The sequence below is a fragment of the Anopheles cruzii genome, chromosome X, assembly GCF_943734635.1.
Source record: "Anopheles cruzii chromosome X, idAnoCruzAS_RS32_06, whole genome shotgun sequence".
Classification (NCBI taxonomy): domain Eukaryota; kingdom Metazoa; phylum Arthropoda; class Insecta; order Diptera; family Culicidae; genus Anopheles; species Anopheles cruzii.
The window spans coordinates 9,981,334-10,001,331 of NC_069143.1; the positions used below are offsets into that span (position 1 = coordinate 9,981,334).

A 19,998-nucleotide genomic window follows, 5' to 3' on the forward strand; every position below is an offset into this window, starting at 1 on the left:
TGTTAGGCCGTGGCCAACTCGTCCATCACGCCAGGATGCGACATTGTGCGGTTGGAGAGATGATCTGGTATATCAGACGTTGGTAACGCAGTTTCCACTAACGCTGTTCCTTCCCTCCAAAATGCTGTTCCTCTTAACGTTGATCCACATGGCGTGTGGATCGATGTGGAGTAACCAACCCTAATTTATGTGCTACTTCCTCCATCGTTTGCTTTACAACAACGTGCCTCATAACAGCCGCCAAGTCGCTAGGCCGCGAGGTACTCTCTCTTCTTGTTCTGTTCTCTTCCTCTTTCTGTTCCGGTCGGTTCCGTTCTGTTCCCGTTATGCAACGCTCAACTGTGTATGTGTGTATACGCGCGCGTGTTTTTGTGTGTGTGTGTGTATCGACATACGAACCCATGCAGTTTCATACGTGATGATCGTGTGTGTGTGTTGTAAATAGTTTTGAATTGAACAAAACAATGGAGCAACAAGAACAGCATGAAACACACAATATATGAAAGCTTATTAACAAAACAGAAAAAAAGAACAACAAAAAACTAATAAACATGACAAAGTATATACATACACACACCTCTCTATTTGCATACATATACATACAGCGTGACGGCAGGCGTACACCCAGTATTATAGAGCTAGATAATAAATTCAAGAGTTAACATTTAAGATGTAAGGCTTAAACCAAGTAGAATTTTTATGTCTACAAAAAAATATTGCAAAGTGCAAAAGGGAAAGTGTAATTTACTATTTTTTTTACCAAAGAAAAACAAAAACCAAAATATTCAAAATGCTAGAATGTTAGAGGCAAACCCGAAAATAAACTTGTAAACGGGTGGTGAATGTAAAAACAACAAACAGAAAAAAAACTATAAAACTATCGAAACTAAAAAACAGGAAAGTTAAACGAATTCCACACCAATTTGAATAACGAGGAAACAAAACAGCAACGCAACGGAGAAGTTGATCTAACATCGGGGCAGCCAAATGAAGGAAACAAACGAAACAAGGGTGAAGGATAAAAAGATGATATATTGTTCTTACTAAACCGCCACTACCAGAGTGGCAAACGAAAACGGATCAATGATCGTACCGTACCATAGGGGGCGGTCGTGTAGCATCCGGTTTTTACCATTGGTTTCCATTGACCGTACTTCACAGCCCACTAATTTTTTGTTAAACCATACAAAAGGACACCTACCTTACCGAAGGTAGCATAGTACGCGAGTACTGTCTGCGTAGAATTTCTTCTTCTCGTACCATGTTTGTCACGTAGCATTTTGGAATACATTTTGTGTATATAATTCGAGGAATGTCTTAATAGTGAAAATATGTAAGTCGCGCTAGGTTTTTTAGGATCTTCAAAAATCTTGTTTTAAAAGATTCGATTTTTTGTACGCCTTTTTTTGTACCTCAACATCGTTTGCAACAGTGACAAAGTCTAGTAGTCAATGGCAAACAAAAAGAAAATTCTCTACTTTGAGTAGAACATGTATGTTTTGGTTTGGATTCCATAGGTTGTCGGTGTTGGTGTACTTAGGGTGAGCATAAGAGCGTGTAATCTAAGATCAAAATGAAAGTAGCAACCAAGAAACAAGTAAACAGTATCATTTCGAAATACGAGGTATTGGGGGGGCGGGGGAAGTGAATAAATGAACAGAAAGATGGCCTTGAATCGCAAAAACACACATATAAGAAAACAAAAACCAAACTTGCTCAATTACCACGAGTGTAGGGATGGCCTCCTTGTAAAGATTTATTGGTCGTTTTATTTTACCACTTATACTCGCCATACTTATTCCACAGATCCAGATGATTTCGTATGAAAGTTTTAACGGATGAACGGTCGGAGCCGAAAAAAAAGGTGCAGGGCTTGGAGTAGGGCTTCACTATGGAAGGGCAAGCAACCGCCCGGGCGAAACGAAACAAACAAACCTTTAGTTCGATCAAACCAAATACCAGATGCAAGACATATAGATTGAATAACAAACAACTGCCAGCTGCTAATGACAAAATATATGAACAAAAACTAAACTCGTACGAAGAAATTGTTGTTTAGCGAAAAGTCTTAGAGTTTAAAACAGTAAACGAAAAATAAAGCGACTTTGAACACGGGAATACCGGAAGAGAAATTGACAAACAATGAACTAGTAACAGTCCTAGCTGCAGAACATTTCTTCTCCCTCCCTTCCCCTTCCCTATCCACAACAGACAACGTAAAAGAAAAACCAATAAACGAATGTAAACGTAAATTGCTAGAGTTTTGTATTACAGCATAAAAACATCCTGTGCGTCGTCGGACGCGTCGAAGTGGTGTAATTTTAGCAGTAGTTCCAAACAACGAGCGAGACAGAGCAAAACTACCCGTTTCTTAAGATGTCTTTTAATGTTGTTTTTATATGGTTTTTAACAACAAAAAGTTTATGATATACGAACACGTTATTCTAAAAACAGCTTCATCAGCTGACTGTAACCAGTCAACTGGAGCTCTGCTAACTTAGCCAAAAGTAGACGTGAAGTGTTGAGCTGTCCCTACGAAACTACGTTCTTGCGAGCTCTACTATACCGTGCTCCACTGTGTAGTGCATCATATTGTCTGTGAGTGTGGGTGTCATGGTTTTCCGTTTTACTTGGCCAGAAGGCTCTTCGGGCCAAGATTGTGAATGCGAATTGCATTGAGCGTCAAACTCTAATTTCGTCGGATGTAACCTAGTAGGATGTGTAGTAGCGAATGCAAAGATGGTTAACATATTGAAGTCAGCAAACTTTTACTTAGTTCTTAAATGCGAATGATAAAAAAGAGTAAAAACCAGTAAATGTAATATGCGTACATGGGTAATATACAAAACAAAACGAACAAACAAACAAACAAACATTGTAACAGAGTGTAACTTACATGTTCACCGCCGAACACAAATGCACGAACATTGTAAGGAGTCTAATAAAAAAAGAACAACCAACGCAATGGATAGTAAATATAATAAACAAGAATATCTTATTACGAAAACGACGGCGTCGTGTTTGGTTTTGCTGTGTACAGACTTGATTGGGCCTTCCCCGTCACTCTGGAGCTCGGAGTGTCATTTTGCGCGATGCATCACCTCAAATTGCACGATCAGAGAGATTTGCGCACGCCAGTCTATGGTCCGCTGCCGATGTAGGTCCCTGGCTGCCTGGCTGTGGGCGACTTGTGTCTGCGACGACAGTCATGGTCGAACCGTCGGATGGTGCAAATATGGCCAAGAATTCAGTGCTCCGGGTAGTGTTACTGGTGGTTAGTGGCGGTCTTGCGCTCGCCCAGCCGGCTCTGGCCGACGATCTAGGTTTTCTGGTGGACGTGGAAGGCATTCTGGACGAGCACCTGATGCCCGTTTCGTACCTGATGCTGGACGGTGATCCCGCCCGCCAGGGTGCCGGAGAAGTCGAGAGTCGAATGGAAAGCTTTTCAGCCGGGAATGGCACCGAGCTAGACCCGGTTCTACTAGATGCTAGCTACTCGCGTGCCCTCTCGACGATGGGATTCCATCGGTAAACAACACACAAAACTACGGCCAACAGCTCAACAGCGGGACCAGAATACCTGGCATTATTCAAACGGATCTTGTGTGTTTTTTTTTCGGTGTTTGCAGCAACATGATCAATTTGTATCGCTGCAACGGGTACCTGGCCAAGCGCATTCTCGCCGAAGCGTATCCGGTCGGGAAGTCAACGGCACAGCTGTCGAAGCGCATGAGCAGCGCCCACCCGAACGGTAACGCTACGCTGGCTGCGATGATGACGGACAACTCGATGCTCTACGACCAGGGTTCGGCCGGCTATCGCGAGTGGTTGACGAAGTAGGTGAATACCAGTGGAAAGCAAAAAGAAGCTTAGTTCAAGAACACGAAAGATTCTACGAAATACGAGGCCTGTTTTGTTTTAGTCAACTGTCAACTGTCAACTGTCAAGTCAACTGTTTTAGTCAATCAAAAATCAATCAAACACATTGCACCATGAACCAACCATGAATTGCGTGGAGTCTTTTCAAATACTCCAAGGTTCACGAATGTTTCACATGTTCTCCATGGTTGGCTGGTCTGGACCTTCTTATCCTGCCTAAACCTTCTTCCAAGACGTACTGCAGCCTACAGACGTTTGACTCGTGCAATCTACTCCAGGCCCACAAATGTCCGGTCAACAAGATGAATTCTAAATGTCCCTTAATCGTCATAATTTCACCCCAAACTAACATTCAACGTCTGAAAAGAGCGATTCCACAAAGCGTAATTCCTTTCCTTCAGTAGTGCAGCTACTTCTTTTCCGCTTTCCACTGGACTTCGGCCACATCGGGCTTGCCTTGTTTAACTCGGGCTCGGACTCTTAACTTTACAGAACGGCCACGCTGGATGACATCAGCCAGAACTACCTGTCGCAGCGTGTGGCGCACGGCACCACCAGAGTCGGTGAGGTGGCCGGCGGGGCACCACCGGGGGAAGAGCAGGACCTCGAGTTCGACGAGGGTGTCATCACGGGCTACGCAGTGCAGCCGGCGCCAATCGGCGCCAGTAACCCCGTGTACTACCCCGTCCCGGACCATCCGTACCGGCGTGAGGTGGCCGGTGTCCCACGAGAGCTACTCCAGGGCGAAGCCGCTTCCGGTTACGGGCGGCCGGGAGACCGGGGTGACTACTACTACGCCGGCGGCCATCCGGCGGCGCTCGAGGTTGACCACAAAGCGCTCCGGAAGCCGGGTGGCGGGTCGGTCGGGCTGAAGGACCTGTTCGATATAGCGCTCACCACGCTGGCGTTCCTGTCGTTCGGCATGTTCATCCTGCAGGTGATCATGTGCATCACGATGACGAAACCCGAAACCGGCATGATGATCCTGCCGACGCAACCGATCGAGGTGGAGGTCGAGGAAGGCGAAGTCCGGCATCGCGCTGCCCGGCACCTCGCAGACCCGGGCCCGGACCGGCCAGCTGTCCACGAGGTCCACGAGCTCAATCGCCTGGCAGCGCAAGCGCTCGACTCGGTCGACGTCATGCGGACCGGCGACCAGCGGTGTCTGCAGCGGAGCCTTTGCACCGTCAACCGCTTCGCTCGCACGGTCAAGACGATCAAGTTCTACTGGATACCGGTGTGGAGGTAGTGTCCACGAAAGTGCCCACGCATTGCACCGTCTATATACTTCCCTTTCCCGCAGCTTGGCCGTTTGCTGGAAGGCAGGCGACGGGCAGTTCAGGGCGTCCCCTAGCGAGCGCCCAACACCGTCCAACGTCATCATGAGCTGCCTGATTGCCACCCTGGCCGGGCTCGGTAACGACAACTGTCGCAAGCTGTACCGTTGTCCCACGAACGGAGGCCAGTAGAGGCCAGTCGGCAACGACGGCAACTGGGTGGCAGGACTTCAACCGGCACTAGGCAAGACATCCGTTGGGAATAAAATAAACGGAAAACGGAGTGTCGCTGTTGGGTGTTGGGAATCGTCAAATCCTTCGTCGTACAACATTTTTCATTCGGTTCCCAAAAGCCCGACACTTTGGGGCACCTTTGGGATTGTACCGTTCTTCGTATATTAGAATTATTATTGCTAAAAACAAATCCATCCAATTCAAGTTCCCAATCCATCCAGTTCAGTTCAAGTTTGTTCCATTCAGTTGTTCAGTTGAAATGGAATTCAGTGCGAGAGTTGGAGGAATCGAAGCGTTTTGCAATGTCCAGCGAAGCTCATCCTGTTGACTTTTGTCGCTTGTTTTTGTTCGTGTTGCTAGATAGCTCTCTGCTGGTTAGCTCTCTGTTTGGTCGGAATCGCCGCGGTGACGAAGAATCCTTCGGGTGGGTTGGGTTTGGGGTTGGGTCTTTTCTGTTCTGTTCTGTTTTGTGGGTCCTTATCATCCTAGGGGCCATCCCCTGGTGTTGGGATGTCGTCGTGCAAAAGTCGTCGTCCACATGCGCAACCGCAGGTGGTGTGCTCCCAGCACGGACCTGGATCACGGACCAACACCACAGCGAATCCCGGCGCAAGGCGCGTGATAACTAATGGCCGCCCGGTTAAAAAACGGTAGCTGAATGGAAAGCAATACCAGCCACTCAACCCCAGCAACCAGCAACTCCTCTCGCCCCCCCTCCCACCTTCCTGCCGCGCCTCTCCTAATCACACTCTTAAACGTTTGCCACAACAAAAGGACGGCTATGCACGGTGGTAATAAACACGTAATCGCAGCTGTTAGAACTCTCAGTACCGCTCGCCACCGGTTTTCGGTTGTCCATTAGAGCTCCGGAGATAATCGTCTATTTATCATCCCTCAGCAGCAGCCCATCCCATCCTCCCTGTTGTCAGCGTTTTTTTTTTCTTCTCCTTCTTCGGTATGAGCCCCAGGAGCTGACAAGGGGCATCGCGTTTTAGTCCGCGCGCATGAAAGATGGTTTTGGTCCTGGTTCTGGGTCGTGCATGAAATCTGGCAGGAGCTCTGAAGGGAAGGGGGGGTTGTGAATAGAGGGGGCGGGAGGAGCCTTTCACCCAGGTTCGCCCAGGTGGTGACTGGCTCGAGACTCGAGATTCAATCCCATCGCCCACCTGGTCGCGGCGCCCTGGAAGCACCTTCTTGAACTATAGTGTTTATATACCAACACCTCGCTCGACACCTCCCTCACCCACTCTTCCCCCCCTCCCCCTCCCCCCGCCTTTTTCGACGGTATTTATTTCCCGCTTCCCGCTCCCGTACTCTATTATTATTGATAACCTTTTTACGTTTGTGCGGGCGTGATTTTCCGAAGATTCATGGTTGCGTGATCGCCTAAATAGGATAGAATTGCTTTTATCGTTCAATCGCTCTGTTCGCGTTGTGCAACCGACACGGCACGGCACGATTTCATCCTGCTCCGGCCCCCGGGTTTGCCCTAACCGGGAGCTTTAGGAGGCAGTGGCCGGGGTGGTCAACGGCGGCGTCAACATCACTGGCACGCTGACAGATCCGATCCCGACACTCTTTCTCAGCCCAACCGGGAGGCCTGGCCTTGCGGGAGAACCGGATTTTTGGTCCTGGTCCTGGCCTGGGGGCGGCTACAATTATTAGGTTTGCGCGATACTCAGCGTTTGGTTTCGGATTGCTTTTCGACAGCGTACCGTAACATGCCCTAGACACTTGCCCAAACACAAAATTGTGGCCCAAAATTCTAAAGCCCAAAAATGGTTCGCCTAAACTGCCGGAAGTTGGCCGACTGTTTGACTGGCGAGTGTTCAAAACATATCAGGAGCTGCTCTGATAAAAGAAATTCATCGTTTATTAAAGCAGGCACATTAATTTTGGAGCTTTCCGAACCGAATTAGAGAATTGAGCACAAAAACCATTTAAATGTAGGTCCAAAAGACACCCGGCCTCTGTACTACTGTACAAAAAAAAAACGAGGGTTTGCTTATAGCTCAAAAATTTTTTATTTATTCTTCTGGTCTGGTCTGGAAATCCACCATCCATCACCCTCAAAGTATTTTTAATATGTAAGTTTAGTAGACCTTGTGCGTTCTGATTGCAGTTCTTGAAGAACGTATGGGGAATATACGCCGACGGAACTGAACTACGGAATGTTTAACTACCGAAAACAACATGTCATCGAAAGAAGAAACACAAACAGACAGAAGAATTAAACTGAAGGAGCTGCCCACAGAGCTGCCCCATACCTCCATATAGTCCATATAGTCCATATCTTCCAATTGGGGTCCAAAACAAAAATTGTTGTACAAATCTGGTAAAAATAGCGTCTTCGGTTTGTTGCTTAAGAACGAACGATGTTTTAATAACTTTATTTGTTTTTCAATCAATTGAAATACTGTTCCATTTCCAGCGCTGCTCTCCATACGTAAGGACGGACGGTGATCGCCATCATCAACCCCCGACCCTCTGGCTCCCGCTCCGGCTTTTACCGGCAGGAGCAAGAGCGAGTGCCGAGTGAGTGAGCGGGTTCGAACACGCGGAATGGCGCACGTTCGCTGACCCACCTGCGCTGATCCCACGGCTCGCTCGCTCCCTCACACTGGCGAACTCAGGGCCGCCGCACCCGGTCACGGTGCGTTCCATCCATCTCACTCCGGCCGCGGCCCTCGCGAGTTGGGCGGTAACCTTTTGCGCGTGTCGCGTCTTCAATCACGCCAACGCCAAGTGCGCGAGTGTGTGCGAGCGAGAGCCCCGGTCGCGATTGGCCCGCAGCATCCGTGGACCGGGTCCTCGCTGCTCGCTGCTGACCACGACGGCACGGCACACCGCACAAATGGTGTCCAGTACGAACGAAGCAACCGAAGCGACCTCACAGACCTCTTGGGGTACGATTCGGTCGGTCCGGTGTGTCGGAAGTGTGCGCTCCCTGTGTGTGACCTGTGTGTGTGATTTTGCGAAGGATCCTCGATGGCCCCCGAAGGCCCCAACTGAATTGTGGTGCTCCATTCCGGTGCTGGTGATGTGATCCTTAGTGGTGACCCCGTGACTAGTGAACTAGTAGCTCCATGAACCCCAAACCCTCCGAGCGGCCCATGTGTCAGACGGGCACGTGGGTTCGTGGCTCCGCGTCGCCTTCGCCCAGCGATGGTGGCCATCAGCGCGAGCGAAAGGAACCGCCCAGCTTCTTCATCGAGCGGCTACTCGGCGTATGGTCCGGGTCCGGATCGTCCGGACGAAAGCTGGAAGACCGCGATCCGGAACCGCGACCAGTCGCTGTTCCGGATCTGCCTACGACCCGATTCCGATCGACTCCCGGTACGACGACCACGTCCTCTTCGTCCTCTCCGGTGACCAGCTCCGGCTCGTACATCGAGTGTCTCGAGTTCGGAGAGGACGAGAAAGAGCCGGCAGGCCCGGGTTCAAGAAGCCCAGGCCGAGCACCGTTGTTAACCACACATTCAACCACACCGCTACCGCCAGCGCCGCCGCCGCTGCGGACCACCGTTCAAATGCCGCCCAGTTGCGGTGAAGACTTCCGGGACTTTCGGACGTACTCGAGCGCGAACGCCATCGCCAGCTGGCTGTACCAGAAGCAGCACCAGCAGCACCAGCACCAGCACCAGCACCAGCATGGTACCTCGCGGACCATTCGGGAGTGGCAACTTCGCCAGCTGGACCTGGACGCGGTGCCCAAGGAAGCACCGTACGGTGGTGCACTGTACGGTACGTCTAGCTTCTGGAGTGTGGTCCTGGATGTTGACGACATACGTATCTAGGCAATATCTCGCCTCTGGCTTGCTATTCGAACCCTTCCACGTCGAATGCGGTATCTAACGGGGTGGTATCTATTTGGTGGTGGCCAATTCTGGCCGTTTCTGGTCTGGATCGCTAGCTTCGAGAATGGTTCGACTTTTTGACCGTAGTGATCTGAACTTACTGTTTGTCCGTACGGAAGCAACTCATAATGAACGACTCCTCTCAAGTCCTACCAAACACACCGTAGAACCTTGCTGGCCGTTTGTCCTGGGGTGGCTACCGGTTGAGGTGCTTCGCCACGTTTAGACTCTATTTCTAACATCGAGCTTCCTAAATAAGGCTTAAAACTGTCTGGAATCGATGAATCCGACAAATTTCAAGTAGTTACAGTATTGGCCTCACAAACACCATCCACAATCCACAGCGGTGTGACATGAATTTTCGCCTTTATCAGAGAAAAACTGTAAATTGTACCGAATTTTCTCCTTGTTTACGTCCACTGTTAACACCTTGTAACTAACAACTGAATCGAACAAACAACAAACAGTCAAAGAATATTTGTTGGTGTGAAGTGTCTCCTTGAGAGCGAGCTATGAAACTTGAAACTGTACGATCGATACGATCACGAGATATCGATCACTTCTAGCCCTCTAGCTAGAAAGCAATGGATTTCTGTTTCTGTGCCAACCTAATATACGCAATATCCCTTGTGGTTTTGTTCGCGAAACCTCCCGACACCAATCTAGATTCCAAAACTGTTGGATCCATAGACGAATAACAGGAGTCATCACCAGGTAGTTGAGATATGGTCCATTCCATAGCTCTTATAGCCGTTCCGAACTCGAGGCAATACCTACATGGTCAGATGGTCAGACGAGCGCCGCAGTGTCAAACTCTCATTGACGTTCGTACAATGGGCTTATAATTTTCGGTTCGATTGTCCATCGGGAACCGTAACGCTCGCGCTTTTCCCCATCAAATGTGTGAGTTGGTCTGTGCGTAGAATGGCCGGGGAAGAATGTAGGAGCAAACAAGGAACCGTTCGGCTGGCTGGCAGAGGAGCGCCAGATATGCGAGGCGCGCAGAGTAATAAAAGTCGAACAATCGGCGATCGTCAACGTCAAAAACTGTGTGCGCGTCGTACGTCGTATTTGCGCACCATTTTAGCACCTTCGTGGCTGGTCGCGTTCGAATTAGCCGAGCATGAGCCACCACAGCCAACATCGCACGTTACAATGCGTGTTTGTCCAATTGTACGGCCCAATGTTGTTGTCCTTTCATCTTCCCTTGTTCGGTGTCCAAACAGGCCGCGGACTAACAAGCGGAAGATCGCACCGGCTCGCACCGTTTCCGTAAATGTTTATAATGTGTGTTCCTCCTCGGCATAATGTGCTCACGAGCGGCTTCATTGTCGAGACCTGGCCCAGAGCCCTGGCATCCCTACCCGGCCCGACCCGTCGATGTCGATAAATACATCACAAACATTGGTGTGAAAATTGCTTAATGATGTTGTCCGGTCCGGCTGCTGTTGCGACTACCACCGGCTCCTACTGCTGCTGCTGCTGCTGTTGACAGGGCCGCGCGGATGTCGCTCCTTCGGAGTTGCGGAGTTTTCCTGGAACAGCTCTCTGCTCGGGACGAGCTGTTTAGCCCTGTTTATGGCCGCTATGCTAACCGCCCGCCCCCCCGAAAGGCTCGGGTCTCTCTCTCTCTGGTGGGTCATTTAACCCGTTTCATCTTCGACAGGATCTGCTAGCTGCCCTCGCGACTGTTTGCCTGTCCCACGGCAGCGCGTCGCGCAAGGGCGCTGAGCTGAGCTGAGCTGAGCTCTTTCCCTCCCTCTTCCCCGTGTTTTTTTGTCTCGCCTATTTACGACATACTTATGGTTTGTATTAATATTGGTAGATCCGTCACGGACAATACCCGAATGCCGTAAGTGATAAAAATCACGCTCTCAGTTTATTCGGGCGTGCTTTTGTGCTTTTGTTGCACCTCTCTCTCTCTCTCTCTCTCTGGACCTCTGTAGCCACCAGTTGGGTACCACCACTGGGCTCACCTCTTCGCGGTCTCTGGCGTATACATACAGTAACCGTAACCCTGCGACGGGCCTTTTAGAGTGTAATGTCTTCATTACTGGGTGCAGATGACCTAGCATTAGCCTAGACGGACGAGTGGCATTACCCAGCGGAAGTAGATTTTTGGGAATCAAAAGCAAACGTTTATGACACCCAGCCAGTAGACCGTTTTGCGTAGTTGAGCGTGATGACGAGTAGTTGTAGTGGGAGACATTTGGTAGTAGGACTTTTTTTTTAACTACAGGGTCGTTACTGTCAAAAATTGGTCCAGCAAAAAACTGTGTAAATTAGTCAAACATTTTATATCATTCAACCTTTTTAGGGAATGCGAGTTGCCGGACCTTTCGGTTTACTGCTTTCATCAAATTTTCGAGTTGTCTTACGAGTCTTCTTAAAGTTGATGATGGCTCAATATTTGGCCGACTGGGCGAAGCTCTGCAGCGTGTTAAGAGGGTTCAGATGTCTTTGGGCCACCACCTAAACGTTGTTTGCGGCATACCACAAATTGAGTAATAAGATCTGGGGTGGGGCCTGCGGTTTTTTTGTGTTGTGTGCAAAACAAGTAGGTGTCTGCAAACTCCGGTATGGTATGATTTTCGTTGCAGGATCCAAGATCACCAAGCGCTACCGGAAGCAGAACCGTGATCGAAAGCCCCGGCAGGCGTATACGGCGGTGCAGCTCGAGCGGCTTGAGGAGGAGTTCAAGAAGGACATCTACGTGAGCATCAGCAAGCGATCGGAGCTGTCCCGTTGTCTGAACCTCACCGACACGCAGGTGAAGACCTGGTTCCAGAATCGGCGGACCAAGTTCAAGAAGCAGACCCACTCGCGCAGCAAAATGCTCGAGCGGACGATGCACGCCCGGATGCAGCACGCGGACAGTATGCGCCGCTGGCTGCTCCAGCCTCCGTTTGGTGGCGGCGGCGGAGGTGGTGGAGCTGGTGACGGGAGCTTCCAGGTCGTACCGACCGGTATGATCTACATCCCGCGTACCGGGCACGCCCACGCGAGCCTAGCGACACTCGTACCGCCCCGGCTGCCGCCCGCCAGGTACATGGCCCTGGCCGGGTCCTACTACTCCGGCTCCCCGCAACACCCTCCCCAACGTGCCTTGCCGACGTTACTGATCGGAGCATCCGTGGTGGCAGCAGCAGCTGCAGCAGCGGCAGCAGCAGCAACAGCAGACGAGCCAGTCGCCACCAGCCACCATCTCCTGCGACCAAACCAAAGCCACCTGGCGGCGGCTGTCGAGTGTGCGGGCCCCCCCGAACCCCCAAAAGTCTCGCCGTCGCCAGACACGACACACTGAAACGGCGACGCCTCCCGAGACTCCCAGTCGTGGAACTACCCAGCTCCTGCTCCAGCTACCTTTCCGTTGACCGGGCCAGTCTGCAGCGTGGCGCGTGCCGTGACGTCACTAGACACTAGAACCAGAGCTTAACGGAGTTTGCCGGCTCGCTGCCGGCAAGTGAAATAAAGGTGATCTGTTGAAGTAACGTTTTTTATTCTTTTTATTTTTGGTTATGTTTCTTTTTTCTCCGTCCACTATTCACGGCTGCTACTTTTTTTAGTTGAGGTGCTACAGGTTACTGTGGAATATATTAGCGTTAATGTCACTGCTAGGGCACAACACACAACACGTACCGTATGTGTGTGTGTGCGTGTGTGTGTGTGTGTTGTTTTTGGATCACAAAACCGACAAACTCTCTCACACGACCACCATCTCCGCCCAAAACGGGATTTGGGGTTGAATCGTGCGTTGCAGCACCACCGCGTAGTAGTTCTTCCTTCATGTCAGGCACCTTAGTTACTAGATTGTTTGCTTTAGTACTAATAAAAGAATACTTCTGTTATTAAATACGCTCCGCACCGGGAATCGCTACGTACTGAATTCCGCCCAGTGTTCCAGTTAGCCCTAAAGCGGCCCCTGAAAGCGGCTGTTCCGGTGTTGCTGGTCAAACCACGTTCAAATCATCGGGGTAACACTGTTCGACCCCTTCCGATGACTGCCATAGCATAGTCTATAGCTTAGCTCTTGTTAAAGTACATATACGTATTTTGTAATGTATATATTTGGACACCCTTATTACACAACTGGATCGGTGTTGCCTGACACCTGACGTACACGTCGCCTGTAGCCGAGAGTAGTACAATGCGCCGGAGTCCCAGGCGCAACCTACTCGAGCGCCTTGCTGCCCGTGTTGGGCAGGAAAAAGCACAGAATCGCACTCCCTGTGAAAGTAGGTCCGCTGTGAATTAGTAGGCGCTTTAGGTCCTTCAAAAGGGTCCTGGTACACCTACCGAAAAGCATGGCGGAAAACAGCACCACCGGGATGGAGCAGTTGAGATCCACCAGAAACCCGAACAGTATGTTCCCGAGCAGAGCGCCACCACGTCCGCACGTGAGCGAGAGAGCAGCGGCCATCACCCTGCGGGCGGGGGGAAATTCTGTCAGTTGCAGTTGAACAGAAAGGTCGGACGAGGAGCGCTCTTACCGAAGGTTGGTTGGGAAGAGATCCACCATCACGCAGTAGACTGTGCTGATGCCCATCGATGTTAGCGCTTCGAAAATGCAGGACAACAGCAGGTTCTGGGTGGAGTTGTGGACGTACGAGAGCCCCACCGTGACGGCACCGGCCACCATCAGGCTGAAAACTGGAACCAGAAACCACATGAACCCCACGGTTAGTTGCTAGACACAGAACCGGAGAACGCTGGTTAACCTACTCAGGAAAAACTTGGCACCGAGCCGGTGGACGCACAGTGGCAACCAGAAGCTGGTCGGGATGCAGGCGAACCCCAGGAGCAGCGTGTGCCAGTACACCTTCGTGTCGATCTCGGTGCCGCAGAAGTCGTCCACGAGCGTCCCGTTGACGTTCTCGAGCACAACAGACGACACGTCGCACACGGAGACGGACGCGTTCGGGTTGCGCTTCTCGTACTCCTCGAACCGCCCGAACAGCTCCGGGAACCAGATCATCAGCGTGTAGTAGCTGGTGGTGATGCCGAACTGGATCATGCACGCCAGCACCGTGTTGCGCCGGAATTGGGGCCCGCACAGTGCCTTCGTTTGCTCCCAGATTTCGCCGAGCAGAATCTTCATGTGCTTCGGCTTGTGCATGCTGAAGGTACGGATCGAGCGCTTGTGCGTCTCCATGATGGCGTTGCCCTTTTCGCGCTCCTTCAGTCCGGTGATCTACAAGAAAGTCGGGCCGAGTTGCAGCTGAACGTGGTCGTTTGGTCCCGAACCCCCGAGGATAGTCTTACCGGGTAGTCGTCCCGAACGCCCCCCGTATTGATGTGGTACATGTCCTTGAGTATTTCAATCGCCAGCTCTTCCTCGCCGCATTCGATCAGAAACTTGGGACTCTCCGGAAAGTAGAACAGCCACAGACCGAGCAGAAGGCTGCAGGAATTCCGTACACTTAAGCCAGGAGCTCCCGTGCAATTGATTCGCCTCCTTCTTCGTGACTCACCTGGGTATGGCGCTGAGGGCCACAAATAGGTTCCAGCTGCCGAACAGGAACCCGCTGGGGCTTTCGAACCGAAAGTCCAACGGTATAACGAGCCAGGCGATACACGGCAGCACGATGATACCGAGCGTCCAGAAGAGCTCCATCCAGCAGAGGATCTTCTCGCGGTAGGCCGTCGGCTGGAATTCCCCCAGGTACGGAAAGCAAATGCCCATTGCGCCAGTTATGCTGTAGGTAGACGGGCAACGGGACGGTGGTGCAATAGACAGGGGTAAGATAGACGGTGGTTTCAGTGTAAGCGGTGCTTACGGTGCTTACGCAAAGCCGTTGATGAACCGGAGAAACATGAAGAGCGGAAACTTTTGCGAGGCCGTGGACAGAATCCCAATGATGCCGTCCAGGAGCAGGGCAACGATGAGCACCACTCGCCGCCCTTTGGTGTCCGCCAGGCAGCCCCAGAAGTATGATCCAATTACCATGCCTGCACACACACACAACAAAGGAAGATAGAAAAGTAAACAAAAGACCCTCCTTCAGTGTTATGAGTGAATATGAGAGTAGAGCCGAACCGTTACCGAGAGTCAAAGAGTAGCTGACTAAATAGTCAGGTAGTGCGCGGTCTTGGCCTGCACCAGAGACAATCTTAATTGCTTTCTGTAACGTTGTGTTTTATACGGGTTGAGAATGATTTTGTTGGCGATCTCAAAAGATGATGGACTTAAGCAACGAAGTAGTGCATATTATGTCTTCGTTGGTAACTAAAACTAAGGTTTCAACTTCATGCAAAAGTAACGGAAGCCTTATCAAATAACCTAATATCAAACTTTCCCACCCAACGTTCTTGGAGCACTACAAAAAACGTTACGATTCAGTATCAGTATGTTCACAGCATTTTACTCCAGACTGTTCAGTGGTCAACAGCCCACAGTGAGGTAGGTCCTTTGACGGACACAGTGAAGTTTTCAAAATCAAACAAACCACTTTTGAACCTCAGATTTAAGGTGTCGAACAAGGTTCATGAGCTGCGCTGAAAATTAATGTGACATAGTGCATCGTTTAAACTTTTCCATCAAAGAAAAAACATTAGAGACAGGTGACAATGTCGAAGCCGAAGCCTAGCATTCAGTTTGGTTTGCTCATTTCAAGAGCACACATTTTAGTGATTGTGCGCGTGTGTTTTTTTGCTTCCTGTAGTCGTAAAAAGACCGTTCGAATTGTTTATCCCGCACTGCTGACTGCTCTAGCTCAGAGAAAGTAGCTCGTGGCTTGCGTCAGTGTTCTTGGCGGTCGCGCTTTCGGGCCGCGACATTGAATTCCTTTTCCTCTAATGCGCTCTATATTTAGCCCGCCCGCCCATGTGCACAGATACACTGCACTGCACTTTCACCTAGTACATGCCAACATGGTCACTACATGATACAGGGACCGACGGGTTCATGAGCTCCGGCAGCTCTACACCGCTCTACACCCCAAACTGCCAACAAGCGCACGGCGCGAAGTGATCTGTTTCAGAGAATTTTGGAATCCGGGGAGTACCGATCGGATAAGTGGACAGCGACTGTTACAAATTTTGAAGAATTGTAACTATCAACTAGCAGGGATCCAAATCCAGCAAGGCATCCAAATCCGCGATGGTTTGGGGCAGTTACCTAGCATGGGTGCAGCCGTTAACCATCCCTTATCCTCGGACGTCATCTGGAAGACACAGGTCGCGGATGGCAGCACGAACGAGATGATGGTCACACCGATCGCAGTGTTCGCGTAGATGAGCCCGCACAAGGCCAGCAAACGGTAGTGGAACCATCCGAAGCCCGTCAGCGACAGTGCCTGCTCGTAGTCGACGCCACCGCTCTCCAACAGGTCTACCGTGTTGGCTCCATCGGGATTGTTTCCTGCGTAGAGTAGAGGCACTCGACTGACTGAAAACAACCGCGAACCGGGGCGCGAATTCCTCACGCAGTCCACTACTTACCCATTGTTGGCTCAAATTGGACACCCACGCGACGTTCGCCGTTTTGGGATCGCGCACACCGTGTCCGTCGATCGGCTTGCTCTAGCTCTAGCAGAAGATACAAAGGGACGGGCTACGGTTACATCAGTATATTCTCACACTGTGTGTGTGTGACACCGAGCAGCCAGCTCAGGAAGGCCCTCGTCTGCTTGGTGCTCCCCAACAACCAGACCACTGGGGGGAAACCACACCAGAAGGCAGGAGAATTGATTAGCACTCACTCACGTTTCCGCAGGGGATTCAGCAGTAGGCGCAGACGCCTTTTTCCACGTGAATGTTGAACTGCCCAGATCCAGAGCTTCCTCCTTCCACGAGCCTCGACAACGTCGACTACCTGGCGGTGAATTCCGACTGGTTCGCGGATTCACTGACTGCCCGAATCCCGAGTTCAAACTTGGCCGACTGGACTTTTATTTCGGGTTTTTACTGGGTCTTCGCAATGTTCACTTAGACACTTGGGGGCACTTGCTGAGATCTTGGAAATCACTTTCGTGGACCTGGTCGCTGGTCCACCACGGTCCAACGGTCCACGTCCACCACTGCCCACGCACCACTCCTGGGTCCTGGGCGCAGTTTTCGTCGCAGCGGGGCCGGCAGATTATTTTTTCTTGCACATTTTCGCACAGTACACGAAACCAAACTGTACCAGACCGTTGTTGCGTTCCCAGAAGCAGAGCCTAGCCACGTTATGGAACCACGAGGTCGTTGGATACATGTAACGCGCCTACGAGCCTAGAGTGCGCGAGCCCTCACGACTTGCGACGACTACACGGCTCCCGGGCAGGCACAAAAGGGTACGCAGTCTAGCAGACGACGAATCACAGAGGGAACTTGACTGGAATCAGTTTAACTTTTCGTGTTAATCGTATTTATCACTTGCTGTACTGACTGGACGACTGGCAGCTCGAGTTCCGGTAAATGCCGGTCCCGCTGTATTCCAATGTCGAAGGTTTGGTTGATAGTTGATCGCTGAACTCTCTGCTGCTGCTGCTGCTGCTGCTGCTGCGGAAGCTGAAAGGTTGTCGAAAGGTGCCTTCCGACCACGTCGTCGTCAACAGTCGCAGACAAAAACCTCACAGACACGTCACTCACACGGAAGCGAACTCAACCAATTAGCACCAGGTACCAGTACGGTGCGGGTTCAAACCATCAGAGCTCGGCCAAGTGGGGACTCTGGGGACTGGCTGGGCTGGGCGGAGATAAGCCAAAATCTACACCACCGAGGAGCCACCTCACCACAGGATACTCGAGGCGCCAGTCGATAAAGGACGAACGCGGAACACGCCTCGATCGATCGACAGTCAACGCACTCTGAGCACTCTCTACACTGAAACGGAAAGCGGAAGGCCATCGGCGAAAACGACACCGACACGACCGCGACCCGGGCGCCTGATGGGAACACAGCTCGGACCGGACCCTCTCGCGCATCAGCCAAATGTCCGACCGAACAGAGAGCTTCAGATAGCGACGACGACGACGACGACGAGCGGCTGTGGGTCGAGCGTCAGGTACTGCGCACTTGACTTTCAAAGTTTTGAAATATTGGACTTTAAAAATAACCCCCCGCCAGGCAGAAAGGCACCGGCACCCGCAGTCCCAAGGCGCTGGTCGCCCCGGACCTGCCGCACCCGCCACTTCCGGTTCCGATCCGATATCTCTATCCCAACTATGTGATGGCTTTGTCGCCATTGCACAGCCCGTGCTCTCTCACAGCGTGCCAAATTGCACGCGACCACCACCGGGGCTGGGCTGGGCTGGGTCGAGGCATGCTGTGACACGGCAACGACGACGACGACGACGGTGGATTGCCATAGTGTCACGGTGATCATCATGCACTCGCAAACGCAGACGCGCTTGCAACGTCTGAGGGGTATCTGAGGCGCCCGCGCTCGAACGTCAACAACATGCCGGTGGCCGGTGCCAGAACAAGGTGAACTATTTCTCTGAGCCAGCTGATCGGCTCGACGTAGCGCTCGGGTGCCAATGGCACCTAACCTGCCGCTGGCCACATAACCCTCCACTAGGAGATGCTTCATCGCCGCTGCATCCACCTCTATCTATCGCCATCCAACACTAGCCACTAGCAACTGTAGATTCGATCCTTTGTTATTATTAGAATTTCTTCTTGCAATTCTCTGTTTCCGCTGAAATTTTCCGCCGATTTTCAGGGCTAAACTTTTTTATTCCTGGATTTGCACCCTTCGTTTGTTCCTCCTACAATTCAGCTGTTACTTACAGTACTTGAACTACGTGCGTCGAGAGACGGGTTCAGTCAATTCCATTTCTAGTTCACTAGTTTTCTCTAGTTTTCTTGTCTTGTCTGCATGGTCCGGCCGAGGTTCACTTTTCGCAGACGGCTATAATGCTGTCCGCGGCGTTAGGGTCAATAAAATGGAATTTCCATTTCCTGTCGTGCCGTGCCGTGTACTAGTGCTACAGGAAACGAATGTCTCTGAAGCTACAGAAGCCCGGGCCAAGCACGGGTAAAGTACGGGTGCAACGGAGCGCACGCGAATATTGGACACATGGACATTTTTGACTTCGGATTTAGCAAAGCAAAGCGCTGCAGCAAGCAGCGCCCCGAAAGCTCCGTGGACTGATGCCCGGGGGTATTCGTACCGCACTGCTGCCTAGTTGAGCTTCAACTAGCTCGACTAGTGGACGCCGGTTGGGACCACCGCGCCTACATTCTCCACGTTTAACTGTAAGCACTACAACTGTATAGTAATGGACCAAACATTGGCAACTAAGCTAGAGCGATCCGAGTAAAGTTCTTCAGTAATCGTTGATGGTCTACAATGAAACGGTAGTCGAGCATTCTGTGATTCCTAGAGATTTCCGTACCACAACCAGCTGGTGCGAAATTACCCGACCGGCAGGATGTGAGATGCTCACGGATGCTGCGATCGCCAGATGTATTAAAAAATATCCTTCAAAATTGTTGGAGATAAAACCTGATGGAGGTAATGTAATCGTCGTTGATCGTTGAATGTAAACATCAATTGTTCAAACGAAACAAACGTGCATCAGGCATCAATACCCTAAGCATCGCGAGCCCACGGACCCGCCCGTAAAAATACATTGTTACAGTAAGTAACAGAGATTAACATATTGTCTCTGTTCGCAGGTCAAGACCGCTTGACGGTTGCCTAATTGCCGGACGAGAAGAGCAATCACTTATCACGGCAGTGCACGCGTAAGAAGAAGACTTACAATTTTATGGCTACCCATGAATTGTGGTAAATGTTTTTTCCAACACTGTTTCGTATAGT

The 19,998-nt window shown here is 51.0% G+C and overlaps 3 protein-coding genes across 8 annotated transcripts; 2 read left to right on the forward strand and 1 right to left on the reverse strand.

Annotated features, from left to right (window-relative positions):
• The first annotated feature begins 3,208 nt into the window (after positions 1-3,208).
• Positions 3,209-5,348, forward strand: LOC128269488 (uncharacterized). The gene is made up of 4 exons (XM_053006972.1): positions 3,209-3,528; positions 3,630-3,836; positions 4,372-5,124; positions 5,183-5,348. The coding sequence occupies exons 1-4, from the start codon at positions 3,209-3,211 to the stop codon at positions 5,346-5,348; spliced, it is 1,446 nt and encodes a 481-aa protein (XP_052862932.1).
• Positions 5,349-8,476: 3,128 nt separating this feature from the next.
• Positions 8,477-12,551, forward strand: LOC128269499 (transcription factor LBX1-like). Its single transcript, XM_053006983.1, has 2 exons — positions 8,477-9,134; positions 11,848-12,551. Exons 1-2 carry the CDS (start codon positions 8,477-8,479, stop codon positions 12,549-12,551), a joined length of 1,362 nt encoding a protein of 453 aa, XP_052862943.1.
• Positions 12,552-12,745: 194 nt separating this feature from the next.
• On the reverse strand, positions 12,746-18,046 carry LOC128274368 (synaptic vesicle glycoprotein 2B-like). 6 transcript variants are annotated; one of them, XR_008269302.1, is made up of 11 exons: positions 16,948-18,046; positions 16,688-16,774; positions 16,365-16,607; positions 15,034-15,196; positions 14,719-14,943; positions 14,510-14,648; positions 13,970-14,438; positions 13,738-13,897; positions 13,544-13,671; positions 13,130-13,474; positions 12,746-13,072 (listed from the first exon to the last, which is right to left on the reverse strand). XR_008269302.1 is itself a non-coding variant. In XM_053012572.1 (10 exons), exons 2-10 carry the CDS (start codon positions 16,689-16,691, stop codon positions 13,419-13,421), a joined length of 1,587 nt encoding a protein of 528 aa, XP_052868532.1. In that variant the 5' UTR covers positions 16,692-16,774; positions 16,952-18,046; the 3' UTR covers positions 12,746-13,418. The 6 variants fall into 6 exon arrangements, 5 of the variants coding, with proteins under 5 accessions (XP_052868532.1, XP_052868541.1, XP_052868506.1 ...); XM_053012572.1 differs by having other exon boundaries at positions 12,746-13,474; positions 16,952-18,046; XM_053012581.1 differs by having other exon boundaries at positions 12,746-13,474; positions 16,688-16,799; positions 16,952-18,046.
• Between the last annotated feature and the right edge of the window lie 1,952 nt (positions 18,047-19,998).

What these genes read in the sequence shown, in the direction of transcription:
- LOC128269488 (XM_053006972.1), top strand. Translation starts at nt 3,209, where the DNA reads ATGGTCGAACCGTCGGATGGTGCAAATATGGCCAAGAATTCAGTGCTC. An exon ending in TCGACGATGGGATTCCATCG is followed by an intron (nt 3,529 to 3,629) that starts GTAAACAACACA and finishes CGGTGTTTGCAG; the next exon opens with CAACATGATCAATTTGTATC. An exon ending in TATCGCGAGTGGTTGACGAA is followed by an intron (nt 3,837 to 4,371) that starts GTAGGTGAATAC and finishes TTAACTTTACAG; the next exon opens with AACGGCCACGCTGGATGACA.
- LOC128269499 (XM_053006983.1), top strand. Translation starts at nt 8,477, where the DNA reads ATGAACCCCAAACCCTCCGAGCGGCCCATGTGTCAGACGGGCACGTGG. An exon ending in GTACGGTGGTGCACTGTACG is followed by an intron (nt 9,135 to 11,847) that starts GTACGTCTAGCT and finishes TTTTCGTTGCAG; the next exon opens with GATCCAAGATCACCAAGCGC.
- LOC128274368 (XM_053012572.1), bottom strand. An exon ending in CGGTGCCAAGTTTTTCCTGA is followed by an intron (nt 13,898 to 13,969) that starts GTAGGTTAACCA and finishes TTCTGGTTCCAG; the next exon opens with TTTTCAGCCTGATGGTGGCC. An exon ending in GTTTTCCGCCATGCTTTTCG is followed by an intron (nt 13,475 to 13,543) that starts GTAGGTGTACCA and finishes CTACTTTCACAG; the next exon opens with GGAGTGCGATTCTGTGCTTT.